The sequence below is a fragment of the Leopardus geoffroyi genome, chromosome B3 (genome assembly GCF_018350155.1).
Source record: "Leopardus geoffroyi isolate Oge1 chromosome B3, O.geoffroyi_Oge1_pat1.0, whole genome shotgun sequence".
NCBI classification, from domain to species: Eukaryota; Metazoa; Chordata; class Mammalia; order Carnivora; family Felidae; genus Leopardus; species Leopardus geoffroyi.
Window position 1 is genome coordinate 50244902 of NC_059337.1, and position 18216 is coordinate 50263117.

General features: G+C 34.9%; 1 protein-coding gene across 6 annotated transcripts in view; it reads right to left on the reverse strand.

Moving 5' to 3' along the window:
* Positions 1-18216, reverse strand: part of UNC13C (unc-13 homolog C) — a 611894-nt gene that overhangs the window by 246869 nt on the left and 346809 nt on the right. For all 6 annotated transcript variants that reach the window (XM_045449689.1, XM_045449688.1, XM_045449693.1 and 3 more), the window contains one exon: positions 16420-16548. In XM_045449689.1, coding sequence (XP_045305645.1) covers positions 16420-16548 — 129 coding nt within the window. The remainder of the gene's footprint in view (positions 1-16419; positions 16549-18216) is intronic.

The following is an 18216-nucleotide window of genomic DNA, read 5'->3' on the forward strand; positions in this document are numbered from 1 at the left end:
ACAGAGAACTGATCAATGGTTTAGGTAAAATCTAAATAACTTGTGATCTCGTTAAGATAGTTACATAGAGGGTAACCGAAGCACAACTGAGTTGAGTTTACTTTACCTCTTTTGCTGAGACAAAAACTAAAACTGCTTATAGTGTTGGCACATGACAAGAACTCAACAAAATTAACTACTGTACATTTGTGAATGAATGAGTTACTTTTTTATATTTTTTTCCCCATATGGCACAGAGAACTCATAGCCATCTTCCTATAGGTTTTGGGATGCTTCCCTCTGGTAACTTATACTGGTGCAAAAAAAAAAAAAAAAAAAAAAAAAAAAAGAGAGAAAAGAAAAAGAAAAAAGAAAAAAAGTGACAGAGAGAAGGAGAGAGAATCCCAAGTAGGCCCTATGCTGTCAGCACAGAGCCGGATGTGGGGCTTGATCTAATGAGCCATGAATGACGACCTAAGGTGAAATCAAGAGGTGGATGCTTAACTGACTGAGCCACCCAGGCACCCCTCACTAAATGAAATTTTAAAAGTAATAAAACACAGTACAAACAGAGTTTTTAATAATAGATTTTAAAGAATGATAAGGAAACTAAACATTTCTATGGAGAGCCACGTAGCCTATTTGAGGAAAAAAAATTCAGCGAAGAAATAGAGAAAGACACCAATTCATTTCTTTATGAGATTCTATTATCTTTTAACCTGTTCTAGGGACAGCAAGAGAGATTGGATTACTGGATTATGACACTCTACACTGCTTTGCTAATCATGAATTAGAGAATGTATAGAGACACCACTTAGAGGTGATGGTTAAACAACATAAGTACTGTAGAAATTAGTAAAATTGATTATTGTATATTTGTTTTATACCTTCTCTTTGATACTATTCAGAAGTGCTGGGAGCTTTAAAATAAATCTACTACTAAGAATAAGGCTCTTTCTCATAAAGGAAATTATGTCTAATGAACACACTATATCCCATTTTATTAATGTGATATCATTTTATTCACATGAGTTTATTTTTGCTGATGATAAACCAAAACAATATGATCCAAAATATATTTAAGAGTGTTTACCCTGCCTATAAATGGACACACACACACACACACACGCTCCATAAAGGAAATACATAAATTTATATATTTATATAAATATATATTCCTATTTATAATATAGAACGCTAAAGCAAGTTTCCTGGAAGGCTGCAAATACTGATATTTTTTAAGTGCATCAGACATAACCATATGTGGACTTTTAAAATGGTTCAGAGTTCCTGATATCCTCCTTTAGAATTCCAAATTTGCCTTTAACCTAACATTTGTATTTCAGTAAAATTACTGAGTAAATGATATTCTGACTTGAATTCTATCTTCAGTATATGTCTCTCTTTTAATTATATTTCTGCACTGTTCTCTAATTTACCAGATACTTACAAACATCTCTTTCTGATTTAAGGATTTTAAAGTTACTCATTCATTCACAAATATATACTAATTAAAGTTGTTTGGTTCTAGACTAGAAAGTAAAAATACTGCATTTGTTTTAGAGATGAAAAAAGTTACACCACTGAGTAATTTCTTTGATACATCTAGCTGGTGAGCACTAGCATCACAAATGGAAACAAAAGTATTAGGGTTTTAATGTGAATGCATTGTAAACAGAAATCACAACTATTATATACTATTTTTGGAAAGCCTATTGTATGTGAACGTTATACCATGTATGAAGAATTCATTAGTGAGCAAGAGAGACAAAATTCCTACTCTGATGAGTTTACAAACTGTTCCACTATCTTTTCTCCTCTATGATCTTAATTGTTTTATTATTTTACTAATGATTCAGTAGTGTCACTAACATCTACCTATTGTTCTCTCTAAAACTAATATTAAGAATTCAGTAAATTCTGGGAATCTAGGAAAGAGTTGCCTAATCCTTGAAAAATAATATAGACAATTAGGCAAGATTTAAGATTTCTTACATACTATAGCTCTTTGAAATTTTATTTTCAGTAGAAGTTTCTTTTATTCTTATATAGATACTTGTCAAAAAGAAAAACGTTTAGGAAACAGCAAAGACTCAAGGAAGATGGCAGAGTAAGAGCATCCTAAGCTCCCTTTGACCCATGAACACACTAAAGTAAAAGCTACCTTTATGCACTCTGGAAATGACCTGAATATAGGCAGAACAGATATTCTACAGCTAATAATGGTGAGAAAAATCACTCTAAAAAGGCTAGGAGGTCAGAGACTCAGATGCAACCTAAACCCTCAGTGTGAGTAACCACAAATGGGTTCCCTTTCCACAAGGCAAAGGGAGGGGATCAGACCACACAGAGGCACCTCTGGCACTGGAGACCCACACTGGGAAGATGAGTTCCCTTAACATCTACTTTTGAAAACCAGGGGGTGTTAACTAACGGAGCTTTAAAAATCAGCTAGGCTTAACTCTGGAGAGGTCATAGGAAATGAAGTACTTACCCTTAAAGCGTCAGCATACTAAATAACTCAGCCCCGGATGCAACACAGAAGCAGAAGTTTGAAAAGTGCCTAGGCTATATGTGGAGGAGATTTATTAACTGATCTTCAACAGGTTCCAAATGGGCAGGGATCTGAAACAGATTTCACTGGGAACAAAATGCTAGGGAGCCACATTTCTCTTCCCTCCCCCGTCCCAGCCTAGAGAGCCAGAGGCTTGCAGGAGGCAGATCTAACATTTTCCATCTACCTTGCTAGCACAGTGTGCCCCACTCCAGCATTTCCTTGTGGACCCAAACCATCTAAACAGCCCATCTAGGGAGGTATTCCTCCAAAGCAACTCATGAACTGCCATAACAGGCAGGTAGGCTCAGCCAGCACAGGCACCACACAAAGTAACTCCTATTCTAGGGAAGAGAGGAGACAACCCCACAAAGTAGTGCACCCACAGTTCCTACAGCTGTGCCTCTTAGTTGGCTGTGCAGGGAGCAAGCCCTGCTCTTGGGTGTGACTGCAGCTATGACAGTTAGGCTAATTGCCAGCTCTGCCCACCAACTAGTCTTCAGTGGCCTCTGCCATTCCTGTCAACATCAATGTGAGCCAACTCTGTCCAGTGCACCCACAACAGGCAATGTTGTGCACCCACAACATTGTAGTTGGTTTGGTTAAAGGTAAAAATACAAATCAGCCTCAAAGTAAGGTACCTGTAGTCCACACTGGGGATACTCCAGAGTGCCTGCTTCTGGTGACTAGGGGCAGGGGATTGTACTATATGACACTACAGGACCTCTTGTACACAAGGCCACCACTTCCAAGACCGGGACATGTAGCTATCCTACCTAACATATAGCAACACAGAGAGTTTGACAAAAGAAGAGACAGAGGAATATGTCCTAATGAAATAAGACAAGATCACAGTAAAAGTGCTAAATAAAACAGAAATAAGCAACATGCCTGAAAAGAATTCAAAGTAATGGTCATAAAGACATCCACTGGACTTGAGAAAACATTGGGTGAACTCTGTGAGAAATTCAAAAAAGGAGTTAGAAAATATTAAAAAGAACCAATCAGAGCTGAATACCTCAGCAGCTAAAATGAAACATACACTAGAGGGAATCAACAGATTAGAAGATATAGAACAAGAAGCAGCAATCTGAAAGAAAGGACAATCGAAAGCAATCAAGTTGAACAGCTAAAAGAAAAATAAATAAATGAGAATATGTTAAGGGAACTCAGTGACATGGTCAAGTATAATAACATTTGCATTATAGGGATCCTAGACAGAGATGAGAAAGAAAAGGGAGCAGAAAACTTATTTCAAGAAATAATTGCTGAAAACTTTCCTGATCAGGGAAAGGACAGACATCTGGGTTCAGGAAACACAGACAGACTCCAACAAGAGTAACCTAAGGATATCTATGCCAAGACACAAAAGAATTAAAATGACAAGGGAAGGGGCACCTGGGGGGCTCAGTTGGTTAAGAATTAAAATGGCAAGGGGCACCTGGATGGCTCAGTCAGTTAAATATCCAACTTTGGCTCAGGTCATGATCTCACCAGTTTGTGAGTTTGAGCCCCTTGTCCAGCTCTGTGTTGATAGCTCAGAGCCTGGAATCTGCTTCGGATTCTATGTCTCCCTCTTTCTCTGCCCCTCCCCCCCCCCTGCTTGCTTTCTTTCTGTCTCTCTGTCTCAAAAATAATAAACATTAAAAAAAATTAAATAAGACTTAAAATGGCAAAACATAGAGAACTGAGGGTTGATGGAAGGAAGGTGGGTAGGGGATGGGCTAAATTGTGATGGGTATTATGGAGGGAACCTGTGTTGAGCACTGGGTGTTTTATGTAAGGTATGAATCGTTAAATTCAACTCCGAAAAGCAATATTACACTATATATTAACTAACCAGAATTTAAATAAAAATTTGAAAAAATAAAATGGCAAAATGTACTGATAAAGAGAGAATTTTAAAAGCAGCAGGTGGAAACAGTAACACACAAAGGAAACCCCATAGGGCTATCAGCTGATTTTTCAGAAAAAGCTAGGCATGCCTGATGGGAATGGCATGATATTTTCAAAGTGCTGAAAGGAATAAAGTCTACAACCTAGAATACTCAGCAAGGTTATCACTCAAAACAGGAGAGAAAGTTTCCCAAAAAATAAAAGTTAAAGGAGTTCTTCACTGCTACACTAGCCTTGTGAGAAATGTTAAAGGAGATTACTTAAGAGAGGGAAAAGACCGTAAGTAGAAATAAAATTATTTTTAAAAATTGCACAGGTAAAAGCAAACCTATACTAAAGGTAGAAGGTTAATCATTTATAAATCCATTATGGAAGTTAAAATATCAAACTAGTGAAATCAATAATATCAACCAACATCACTGAAGGAATAAACAAAAAAAGGAAAATATGTCAGATAAATAAAATTTGGACAGGGATGTAAAAATATCATGCTTATAGAATGGGTTTGAATTTAAGCAACCATCACTTTGTGAAAAAAAATTTAGTATTTATTTTTATTTTTTGATAGAGAGAGCATGAGCAGGTGAGAAGCAGAGAAAGAGGGAGACAGAATCTGAAACAGGCTCCAGGCTCAGAGCTGTCAGCACAGAGCCCAAGGCAGGGCTCGAACCCACAAACCTTGAGATCATGACCTGAGCCGAAGTCAGACCCTTAACCAAATGAGCCACACAGGGGCCTCTAAGCAACCATCAGCTTAATATAGACTACTACACACATAAGATGTTATATATGAGCCTAATGGTAACTGCAAATCAAAAACGTACCATACCAAAAAAAAAAAAAAAAAAAAAAAAAAAAAAAAAAAGAAAGAGAGAGAGAAAGAGAAAGGAGTCCAAGCATATTACTAAAAAAAAAAAGCCATCAAATCACAAGGGAGGAGAGAAGGAGAACTACAAAAACAATTAGAAAATTAATGACAAAATGGCACTTAGTACATATCAATAGTTGCTTTAAATACAAATGGACTAAATGCTTCAACCAAAAGATAAACAATGACTAATGGATTAAAAAAAACAAACAAGCAAAAACCAAACAACAACACAACAACAATTTATATCTTGCCTATAATACATTCATTTCGGACCCAAGCCCCACACAGACTTAATGTGAAGGGATGAGAAAAAAATATATACTGAAAATGGAAGTGGGTGGGGGCGGAAAGCCTGGGGTTGCATACTTTTATCACACAAAACAGACTTTAAAACAAAGACTGGGGGCGCCTGGGTGGCGCAGTCGGTTAAGCCTCCGACTTCAGCCAGGTCACGATCTCGCAGTCCCTGTGTTCGAGCCCCGCGTCAGGCTCTGGGCTGATGGCTCAGAGCCTGGAGCCTGTTTCCGATTCTGTGTCTCCCTCTCTCTCTGCCCCTCCCCCATTCATGCTCTGTCTCTCTCTGTCCCAAAAATAAATAAACGTTGAAAAAAAAAATAAAATAAAATAAAACAAAGACTGTAGCAAGAGACAAAGAAGGGCATAAATCAATCAACAAGAGGAATCAATCCAACAAGAGGATATAACAATTGTAAATATCCGTGTACCAAACATAGGAGACCAAAACAAGGCAATACTAAAGGGAAAAGTGACAGTAATATTATCATAATAATAGACTTTAACACCCAATTTACTTCAATAGATAGATCATCCAGACACAAAATCAACAAGGAAAAAATGGCTTTGAGCGACATATGAGACCAGATAAACCTAACAGATATACACTGAACATTCCATTCAAAAGTAGCAGATGTGTTACAAAGCTGTAATCATCAAGATAGTATGGTACTGTCACAAAAACAGACACATAAAGCAATGGAACAGAAAGAGTGTTAAAATTTCTATTGTACCCAGAGCTAACTACAGATTTAATGCAACTCCTACCAAAATACCAATAGCATTTTTCACAGAACTAGCACAAATAATCCTAAAATTTGTATGAAACCACAAAAGACCTTGGATAGCCAAAACAATCTTGAAAAAGAAAAAAACAAAGCTAGAGGTATTAGAATCCCAGAATTCAGAATATACTACAAAGCTGTAGTAATTAAAACAGTATGATATTGGCATAAACACAGTCACATAGATCAATATAACAGGACTGAAAGCCCAGAAAGAAAACTCTGATTACATGGCCAATTAATTTATGAAAAGGAGGCAAAAATACACAATGGGGAAAAGACAGTCTCTTCAACAAATGGTGCTACATGCAAGAGAATGAAATGTCTGAAACGCTTTTTTACACCATACCAAAAACAACAACAACAACAACAAAAACAACCTCCAAATAGATAAAGCCCTAAATGTGACTCCCAAAGCCATAAAAATTTTAGAAGAGTACACAGGCAGTTATGTCTCTGATAAGCTTTAGCAACATTCTCTAGATATGTCCCCTGAGGTAAAGGAAACAAAAGCAAAAATAAACTATTGGAACTAGACCAAAAAAATATTCTGCACAGAGAAGGAAACCATCAACAAAACTAGAACACAACCTACTAAATGGGAGGAGATATTTTCAAATGATATCTGATAAAGGGTTAGTATCCAAAATATATTAAGAATTTATCAACTTAACACCAGCAACAGATACTTCTCCAAAAAAGACAGATGTCCCACAGACACATGAAAAGATGCTCAATATCACTGATCATCAGGGAAATCCAAATCAAAAGTACAGTGAGGTATCACCTCATATCTCACACCAGTGACAATGTCTAGAATCAAAGGGAGAAGACATAACAATTATTGGTGAGGATGTGGAGAAAAGGGAACCCGTGTGCATTTGTAGGAATTTAAATTAGTACAACTACTGTGGAAAACAATATGAAGGTTCCTCGAAAAATTAAAAATAGATATATGATCAGTAATTCCACTACTGCATATTTACCCCCCCAAATAAAAATACTAATTTGAAATGATATATGTACCCCCTTGGTGTTTGCAGCATTATTTACAATAGGAAAGACATGAAAGCAACCCAAGTGACCAATGATAAATGAATGGATACAGAAGATGTGGTACATATATTCAGTGGAATAGTAGACATAAAAAAAATGATATTTTGCCATTTTTGACAACAAGGATGTTCCTAGAGAGTGTTATGCTGAGTACACTAAGTCAGAGAAAGACAAATAGCACATGTTTTTATTTGTATGTCAAATCTAAATATATCAAAACAAACAGACAGACTCAAATACAGAGAACAAAATGGTGGTTGCCAGAGAAGATGTGGGGGAGGGAGGTGCACGAAATAAAGAGTATTAAGAAGTACAAACCTCCAGTTATAAAATAGGTCATAGAAATAAAAAGCGTAGTTTGGGGAATATAGTCAATAGTATTTTAATAATGTTTTATTGTGGCAGATGATGACTCCACTTATTGTTTTGAACACTGAGTAATGCACAGAATTGTTGAATCATTAAGATGTATACCTGAAACTCATATAACATTGTATGTTAATTATACATGAATTAATGAATGAAAGAATGACTAAAATTTGTGCTTTGAGTTTTATGAAGCCTTTCTTATACTGCACTAGAAAGGTATTCTCCTATACTACCATAATTTTTACCACTTAGACTCATCTCTTTCATCCTTTTGAGTTCACATTGTATATGGTGTTAGGCAAGAGTCTACTCCTTTTTCCCCATCTTCATATGATGAGACTCCATATGATTTTCTTAACACAGCATACTAAACTATTTCTCCTTTCCCTAGTAACGTGTGCACAACTTCTCATGTAAAAAATTCTATATTTTTTGAGATTTATTCTTATTTGAACCAATATCTCAGGTAGATCCTGTTACTTTTTATATGTATATGGTCATATCATCCATCAATTAAAGTTTTCTTCTTTTTCTTTCTAATATTTATTCTCTTGCTTCTTCAAATATTATGTTATAGAGCAGTGTTAATAGGACAATTATCTATATTTCTTAAATAAATCCACCCAGACTTCATCTGTTAAGCTTCAATATTAGGTATAGGTTTTCTAACATAGCCTTAACCAAATAAAAAAAAAAAAAGAGATGTGTTCCATCCTAATGTTCTGAGTTTATTTTTAATCATAAAGAGTCATCAAATTTCATCACATCGCTCTTTCTACTTATATTGAATAAACGTATGATATTTTTAGTTAAGTATTACAATAAAATATATTCATAGGTTTTCAATGCTGAACCACCCTTGTATTCCTGAGATCAAATTTATTGATCTGGTTATATTTTAAATATGCCATTTGATATTTTATTTTGAAATTGTTCATCAGTGTTTATTAAACATAATGAGTTTATCACTTTCTTTGCATGCACTCTCCTAATCCATTTTAAAATCAAGATGATACTAGTTTCACTAACACGGCATACTTTTGTGATTTTAGAATTTATTTCAGCTTAACGTATTTTACTTTCTTAGAAAAATTGAAATACACATTGAGGAAAACAATGATCTCATAATGTATTATGCTTTGGATTTTCATGTTTCTCATCAATACAGAAAATATGTCATTATACCATTTATTTTGAGCAATTCTTTTTCATAACAATTTATATATTGCTTATGAAACTGATATTTAAGAAGAAATTTCATATTCATAACTTTCTTCTACACATTTTGCAACAAACTTTAAAAGAAAATTAATTTTTAAATGGGTATTTCCTTAGATCTAGTGCTAAGACAATAATTACATGAGGTACTGGAAAGGCACTATAAGTGCACAATGGACATCATTCCCTATACTAAAGCTACCAGTTGTATAAGAAAGCCCATTGCTTAAAGAAAAAAAAACAAAAAACAAAAAAACAAAAAACAAAAAACCTTAGGAGAAGTCAGGAATGCTTTCAAGCCAGTTCCTTAATGATTACTGTTTAAGTAGCATCTCAAATAAAAAGTTAAAGAATTCGAATTTTTCTATTTGTAAATTTCAAAGTCATATTTTATTTTTAAGGACCCTTTTATTACTGAATTATTTAGAATTACCTAGGACAAAAATAAAAGCAAAAGAACAAAACTAAAGAAAAGTAACTAAAGATACTTCTTTCGCTAAAATAACTAAAGAAGCACATACCTACAGCTCAAGGGTAGACTTTTTGAAATCTTATAGCTTTAAGTTCATTTAAGTTGCCAAATTGAAGTATTCTTGGAAGGTATTTTCTTTCCCAGAAGGTTTTCAGAAGATCTCTCGATCAACATTTTTAAATAAATAGCAGGATACTTATCACAGGTTGCATACAAACAGATGTTTCTGCATAGAAGTTCCATTAAGTAAGCAAGTATTTGTTGATTTTTGCTACTCTATGTGATGCATGGTATTATGTACTGTAAATTCAATAATAAATAAGACAGACTTTTTGTTCTCATTAAACTCAGTGTGTACTATGGGAATCAGACAAGTAAAAAGACATTTAAACATGTGAAAAAAAGAGTACTTTTGACCACATTGTACAAGCTTACATTATTTCTAGTAGAATTGGAAAAATAGAGGAAAGGAGGGCATGCTTTTGTTCTTTAAGACCAAAGACTGGATGGGATGCCTGGGTGGCTCATTCGGTTAAGTATTCAACTTGTGATTACATGTCAAGTCATGATCTCATGGTTCATGAATTTGAGTCCCACATGAGACTGTGCTGTCAGCACAGATTCTCACTCTCTCTCTGCCCCTCCCCACCCTCTCAAAATATATAAACATAAAAAGACCACAGACTGGAAGTTGCAAATGTAATTTTCACCACAAAATTTCATTACAGTATTATTGGTAAAACTGAAATGTTAAAATTGATATGTATATTGTGGTACATTTATGTGACAGGTAGCTGTAAAAAAAAAAAATCAATAAGCTGTTCCTAAATGTATCAGCATAGATAGTTCTCTAAAAAGTAATGAGCTTTAAAAATTGCAGAATCCCTACCAAACAACACTTAGGCTGCCTGGTTCTGGAACTAACATATGTAACCACACCATGGTATGGCATATTTATACAATGTAGTATATAAGAGATTGATGGAGATATACATGGTACTACAAATAGATAACAGGCATGTATAATAAATATACACAACGAGGAATCAGAAAGCTAATGCCAAATTCATAACAGAGATTTCCTCAGAAGCAAGAGGCAGAATAACTGGAATTGGGAGGGAAACAAAGAAGCCCAAAGCATATATACATGTTTTCTTCAATTTATGATGGGGTTATGTCCCAGAGAATCCACCATAAATTAAAATATTATAAATCAAAAATGCCTTAATACACTTAACCAACCACACATTTCAGGATAGCCTAGCCTACCTTAAATGTGCTCAGAATACTTAAAAATCTTACATTTAGGCAAAATCACCTAACACAAAGCTTATTTTATACTAAAGTATTGAATGTCTCATGAAATTTGTTGAATAGTGTACTGAAAGTGGAAAACAGAACGGCTGTAGGGGTACAGAATGGTTGAATCAGTTGTTTACCCTTGTGGTCGTGTGGGGGAAGGAGCTGTGGCTCACAGCCACTCCCTAGCATCGATGAGAGAGGATCATAATATATATTGTTACTTCAAGAAGAGATCAAAATTCAAAACCTCAAGTTTGGCTTCCACTGAATGCCTTTCACTTTCACACCATCATAAAGTCAAGAAATTGTACACACAACCATTGTGAGTTGGAGACAATCCGCATGTGATTTTCCATATAGAGGTAGGTAGGTGGTTGGGTGGGTACATGGTTGGGTAGGTAGATATTCATTCCTAGATATGTTAGGCACAAGTATAAATGTAAGCTCACTTCAGGGAAGAAATTATAGTTTTTAGAAAAAAAATACAAACATTTCAAACAGACTTGACAATTTTTGGCCTATCCTTTCCTAGAAGGGCATCTATATAAAAAGCCAACCTATAATCTGAAGACTGCCTTAGGAGCATGGAACAACAGCAAGGGGAATTGGATGATCGTAATTAACAATGATTATTACCAAGCTAGAAAATATCCATTTTATTAAAGTTGACATAAGGAGGCCTTCTTTTTGTGGGATGGGTAGAACAGACTCTTTAAAAAACTCCAAATCTCAAATTTAAACAGAAAACATCAATTTGATTATATCAAAGCTGAGAATTTCTTAGCGCACACTGTGACAAAGATAAATAAAGATTACAGATTGTGAAAAATCTCTGCAGTGTCAAAAGGACCCAGAAACGCCATAATATAGACAAGAAAAATACAAAAACTCTGTTTTTAAAAATAGGCACAAGATACAAACAGGTAATTTATAAAAATCGTTACTCAAATAGTTAAAAAACTTATGAGAAGTTTCTTAAACTCATTACTAATTATTAAAGAAATATAATTAGAACATTGGCCTAGTTTCTAGATTATCTCATGTGTCTTTATGCAAGAGATCAATCACCTATGTCCACACTACAACAATTGAGTTCTTAGTTATGCTAAATTGAAGGACAAACATAGAACTTGGTGATTCAGCCAAGGTGAATGCTGTTCTCTGAGTGTGCAGCCAGCCTTTAGAAAATACACTCTATTTTGTTGTTCTAACTACAGTTACTTTGATTTTTCTCTTAAATCTACTTTCCATTTTTATTCCAATCACTATTTTTACATGATTCTTTAAAACCCCTTTGGAGAGAGAAAGTATGCTTCCACATTTAAATAATCAGAATTATACTGTGTCTAACAACCCTGAAATTCTTGGTTTTTGGTTTCAGGCATCACTTCATCTAAAGAGAACTCAGATAAAAGACAAGTAGCGTGAATATTAAAAAATAGGTCTTGATGAAGAAACTAAGACATGAAGAGACTCAGTAGTGCATCCAAGATTACAAAAATAATAAGCAGGAATGCCAGGATTTGAACTCAAGGGTTCTGACATCAGAGACCATGTTCTTGACCACATACTTAGAAGTGGAGTCATTGAAAGAGACTATAAATAGCTAAGTATCATAGTGCTGCTTTTATAAAATGTGTTTTTTACTAATTGATTACCTTATCAACCCTACTCTTTGTCAGGCACAGCATTGAACACTGGGGCTACATTGCAGTCTAATGGGAAAGACAGGCCAAACAGGTATTACATTATTCTGTGCTTAATAAATTCAGCATAATAAGTGCACTGGTGATAACATGTCATGGTATTATAAGAGCAGAGAGCAGGAATACCTAATATAGGTAGGAGAGATCCTAAAAGCTTTCTGAAGAAATGGCCAGATGAACTAGAGTTAGTCATGAAGGGGGTTTGGGGAGGTAAAACAACTCCAAACAGGAAAAAAAATGCAGACAAAGTCATCATGGACTTTAGTGTGTTGAATCACAGAATGCAAAGTAGAAATGAGGTTAAAATAAGGAAAGATAGAGCTTAGATCTTGGAGGGCCTTTGGATAACGGCAGTGTTTAGACTTAATCCCATAAGTGAATGGGGAGTATAGAGTTATAGATAGGACTCACATAAATACAGATGTATTTTAAATAGTTTGGGTGGCAGGATGGAATCTGATATGAAGGTATGTTAGTCAAAATAAGCCAAGTTATGCTGTGGTAACAAATCTCCAAATCTCAATGAGTTAATGTAGTAAATGATTATTTATTAAATATCCAAAGTCTGAAGCTGGCTGGATAGCCCTCCTCCACCTGATAGCTATACCATTTAGAATGGGTGTATATCAAGGTTACTGCAAAACAGAAGAGAGGGCTGGAGAATACTGCAAGGTATTTTTAAGTGTTGGGACTGGATGTAGTGTTCATCAATTTCTCCCCTATCTCATCATTCAGGACCCTGTGGCATGACCCAGTACAACTCCTAGAGGCTTTAGGCAAGCACTTGAGTGTCTACCACAGAATAGAGCACTCCTTTCGCTCCTGTTTATAGCAGGCCAAATATACCTATAAATTATCATCATTTGGTTTGAGAAAAAATATTGTTTATTCACTTATTCAATTCACTCAAATGCTTTTCTGAGCACCTACTATGATCAATGCACTCACGTAAGTATCAGGGGGTTCAACACTGTTCTTGTGGGTAAACCCTTATTTGACTCTCCACTTACACAATGGTATGTGCGCAGGACAGATTAAGTGGGGTGGAAGGTGTAATATGAGCCAGATCCTATGTCTTATAGGCAATTTTAAGGACTTCAAATTAGACTGAAATGAAGGGACTTTGTAACATTCTGTGCAACAGAAGGGCATGGTCTGATTTATTTTTTAAAACAATCATTCTTACTGTTTTATTGAGAATAGAGGATGGTAGGATGCAACCACTGTTCTCTATTAGGAAATTATATAGTAATGCAAATGAGCAATGATGGTGGCTCAGATCAGGATGGAAGGATGGAGCTGGTAAAAAGTGGTCAGATTCAGGGTTCCTGTGTGGCTCAGTTAAGTGTCCAACTTCAGCTCATGTCATGATCTCATGGTTCATGGGTTCGAGCCCCCCATCTGGCTCTGTGCTGACAGTGCAGAGCCTGGAGCCTGCTTCACATTCTGTGTCTGTCTGCCTGTCTCTCTCTCTCTGTCCCTCCCCTGCTCAAGCTCTTTTTCTGTCTCTCTCAAAAAGTAAATAAACATTAAAAAAAAAAGTGGTCAGATTCTGGAAATACTGTGAAGATAAGGTATTTAGTTTTGAAGATAAAGTCATCAGAATTTTAGGACAATTTAGATGTGTGGTATGAGAAAATAAGGTCTTAAGCTCACGGGAGAAGACCATTGCAATCAACTAAGGGGAGATAAACCTTAATCATTAAAACTTTTCCAAGATGGCTTCAGAAGGGCTCTAGAGAATATTATTTTCCTAAATTACTCAGATCCAATAGGTACTTCCTTTAGAATTTCAAATGATAACAATGCTTATGGAAAAGTCTTTTTCTTTGATGGAAAACATAGCTCCAAATTTTCTACTTCTCTACATTGATAAGATTTCTTATAAATTTTATCTATATAGATCTCTTCACCAAAAAGAAGAACTAGACAGTTGGCAAACTATGTAAATGTCTTTGTTTTTAAAGCCAGGTTAGCAAATATTAAGCCATGTTAGATTCATCTTGAGGTGACACTTCATTTACTATTTGTTAGGAGCATGTTTGCTTTATGGCAACTGCCCATATCTCTATATCTCTTAGGAAAATAAAACTGTTTATGCTATTTGTGAATTATTATTATTAGTAATATAGTAAGTAGAAAGACACTAAATAAGACATTTTGGTGATATGGTTCATCCACTGGGTATAAATTAGTAGAATAGCATGTCATATTTAAGTTCAATTTTGATGAAGGCAGGAAAGAGGGGACAAACATAGACAAATAGAACAGGATACAGAAATGCATGGATATGAAAGAGGATGGACAATTCATGAAAAGAATAGAATTTAGGGATCATGAGAGGGGACAGTGTGTATGAAGTTTCAAGGAATAAAAAATTGAAGCTGGGGAGGTTTGGTAAATTGATTATGAAGTTATGTGTGGATAACATACCTGGGGTAACAAAAAGTTTCAATTTTACCTTTTAGTTAAAATAAATACAATGAAGTTGAAAATGTAAAAGTATTGAAGGGCCTTATGGGAGGAAGATGGTAGAAAATAGACAAAGAGAAGCTATGAGAAAGGCACCCAATGGAAGAACATAGTGAGAGACAATTTAATCTTTAAAAATCCCAGAGAACTAAGTTTTTAAACTAGAACACTTCTAGCAGGAATAATAAAGTTATGAACAATTATGTGGTTATACATTATTTTCTTATACAATGACAAACTCCAGCTTTAATTTTTTTCTCCTACTAGGCTAAGGACACCAGAAAGTTTTAATACTATAAGAAGCTCAGCCTGAAACCTAAAATGAAAGAGTCCCACTTTTTTTATTCAATATAATTATCTAGAATTTGCTCCACTCAAGTAACCAAGAAGGTCCAGAGTGATTGCACAATTTCCAGTATCTAGTGGAGTGCTTACTTTCTTCAGGAAAGTGGACAGTAGATACATATTAAAAAGTCATCTCCAAACACCAGTTTTATAGAAGTGATAGCAATGCATAAATCATAGTATGCATGATGCCTAGTATGAGGAAAACTTCAACACAACATAAAGATACATCATGTACAAAGAGGGAAGTAATATATATTAAATCACATAACCAACAAAGGATTAGTATCCAGAATATATCTTAGAATTTTTTTTTACAAATTAATAAGTAAAAGATAAGCCCACAGAAAAATCAACAGAGGACCAATAGCTAATTCACAGATAATAAAACTGAAGTGTTCATTGAGCATATATGAAAATATGCTCAAACTGTCTACTATTAGTGTTTATCTCTGAAGGAAGAGAAAGGGAGGAGAATTCACTTTGGAAAAAACACAAAGGGAAATGCTGCTTTCTGCAGGTGTAATATTCATTTAATGCCTTTAGACAATAAAGAACAGAGCAAATATTATTAAATGTTAACATTTGGTCATCTAGGTGGTAAGTGTATATATGTTTGGTTTGCTTTCTATATTTTCTTTTGTATTTTTGAAATATTCCTTAATAGTTAATTTACATATAGCATGATTTTACCGTCCTGTTATATGTTTCCCCATCTATCACTTTTATTAGGTAAAGTGATAAGGGAGGAAGTTATATGTTAGAGGAAGAACATAAGGGGTGAGTTGGAATCCTAAATTCTAGTCCCAAATCTGCCACTTGACCACTGCGTGACCTTGAGCAAATCACTTAATTGTTGTGAAACTGATTCGTCATCTGAAAAGCCTAAAACATAGTATCTACCTTTATTACATAAGGTTGTTTTAAGGAGTGAATTATTTCATGTAAATGAAAGTGATGTTCATATGTGAAGAAAAGATTAAGAATTCTCAAAACCCACAGTTAATGTGAAAGTAATTGAACATATATTCTCATTTAGTGTCATTCTAAACATATAGAAACAGACATTAGAAACAAAGGAGACATACATCTTTTCTTACCGGATCAAGTAGTTGGGAATAGAGTTCATGGCAATTGTCAAAAATATACTTGTATGTAGAATCCAGGCACGCCCTAACACAGTCCTTCACCACCATGCTGGCCTTTGGGGGACTTTGCAGCTCCAGAACCTGAGAGACAAATCATTTTCTTAAAGTCAAAAAATATAACATTGTAATTCAGTATCAACAACTCAAATAATCTTCAATAAATGTTTTTAGTTGATATTTCTACATTCAGGAAAAAAGGTTTATTTTAAAACCTTTTAAAACCATTTTAGTGTAAATGTTTAATTTTCTCATATGACGATGCAGTGAAAATGATCATAGTTGTAAATATTCAAATAGAAACACGTAAAGGACCAATCACAACATTATTCACCCATTCATTCTTTTCAATCATTCAACATTTATCACCTACTGTGTGCACGACAATAGGATACCCCAGTGAACAAAGGAAGAAAAATCCCTTTCCTCATGGAGCTAAATTCTAGCAGATAATAAAAGAAATCAGTAAAATATATTCCATGATGGTGCACATTGAAAAGTAAAATAAAGCAGAGGAGATAGAAAACGTTTCAGCAGAATAGAACTAACAAAGAGGACGCAACACTAGGTGAATTCAGAGAAGTAAAAGGATGGAGCCAGGGGAAAAATCTATATACAGACTATTTTAAGAACCTTAACTTTGAGTAAGGTGGGAAGGAATCAGACTCTTTCAGCAGAAGGGCAAAGTGATGTAACTCAACTGTCATTTAAATGGCTTAAGAAAAAAGAATGAATGAATGAACACAACAAACAAACAAACAAACAAACAAACGGCTCCCTTAGGCTGCTTTAAAGCAGGCTATGGAAAATGTAGAAAGACCAGGGATGAGAACACTATAGTAATTTAGTCAATATAGTGCTTGGACTACGGTGTTAAGCTAGGAGCTGTTTAATTTGGGAAGGAAGAGCTAACAGGATCTGCTCAATGATTGGATAATTGGTGTGAGAGAAAGAGAGGAGTTAGGACCCCATGGTTCTAGCATGATAACTGATACAATGAAGGTAGGTTAACTAGACAAATAAAGCTGTACGCAGGTGATGAAGAGCTCGGTTTCAGGCAGGTTAAGATTGAGAAGGTTGTTACGCATGGAAGTAGACATTTGCGTATGAGTCTGGACTCATGGAGAAGCCTGGGGCTAGAGATACAAATTTAGAAATTATTAGCTTAAATAATAATTCAAAGGAACAGGACTAGATGAGTATGGATACAAAAGAGAAGAAGTCCAAAAATTAACCCTGGATAATGGTGTTAGAATGATTGAACATGTAGTATGCAAAAAAAAAAAAAAAAGTTATCTTTGACCCATACCTCATAACATTAAAAACAACAACAACAAAAAAAACTTTCAAAATAAAACACAGGACTAAACATACAAGATAAAATAAAACTTTTGGAAGAAACAGGAAAATCTCTTTGTGACCTTGCTTTAGCCCAGAGACTATCTATAAATCAAAAATTGCTAAAGTAGACTTCATCCAAATTAAACCCTTTTGCTGTACAAAAGGTACTGTTAGAGAATGAAAAGAAAAAAGTACAGACAGGGAGAAACTCCTAGCAAATAAAGCACCTGACAAAAGACTTGTATCTAGACTATATAAAGAACTCTTTTTTTTTCCCTAAGTTTTTAAAATTTATTTTTAGTAATCTCTTTGCCTAAATTGGAGCTGGAGCTCATGACCCCGAAATCAACAGCCACATACTCTTCCAACTGAGCCCGCCAAGGGTCCCAAAGAACTCTTGATACTAAAACA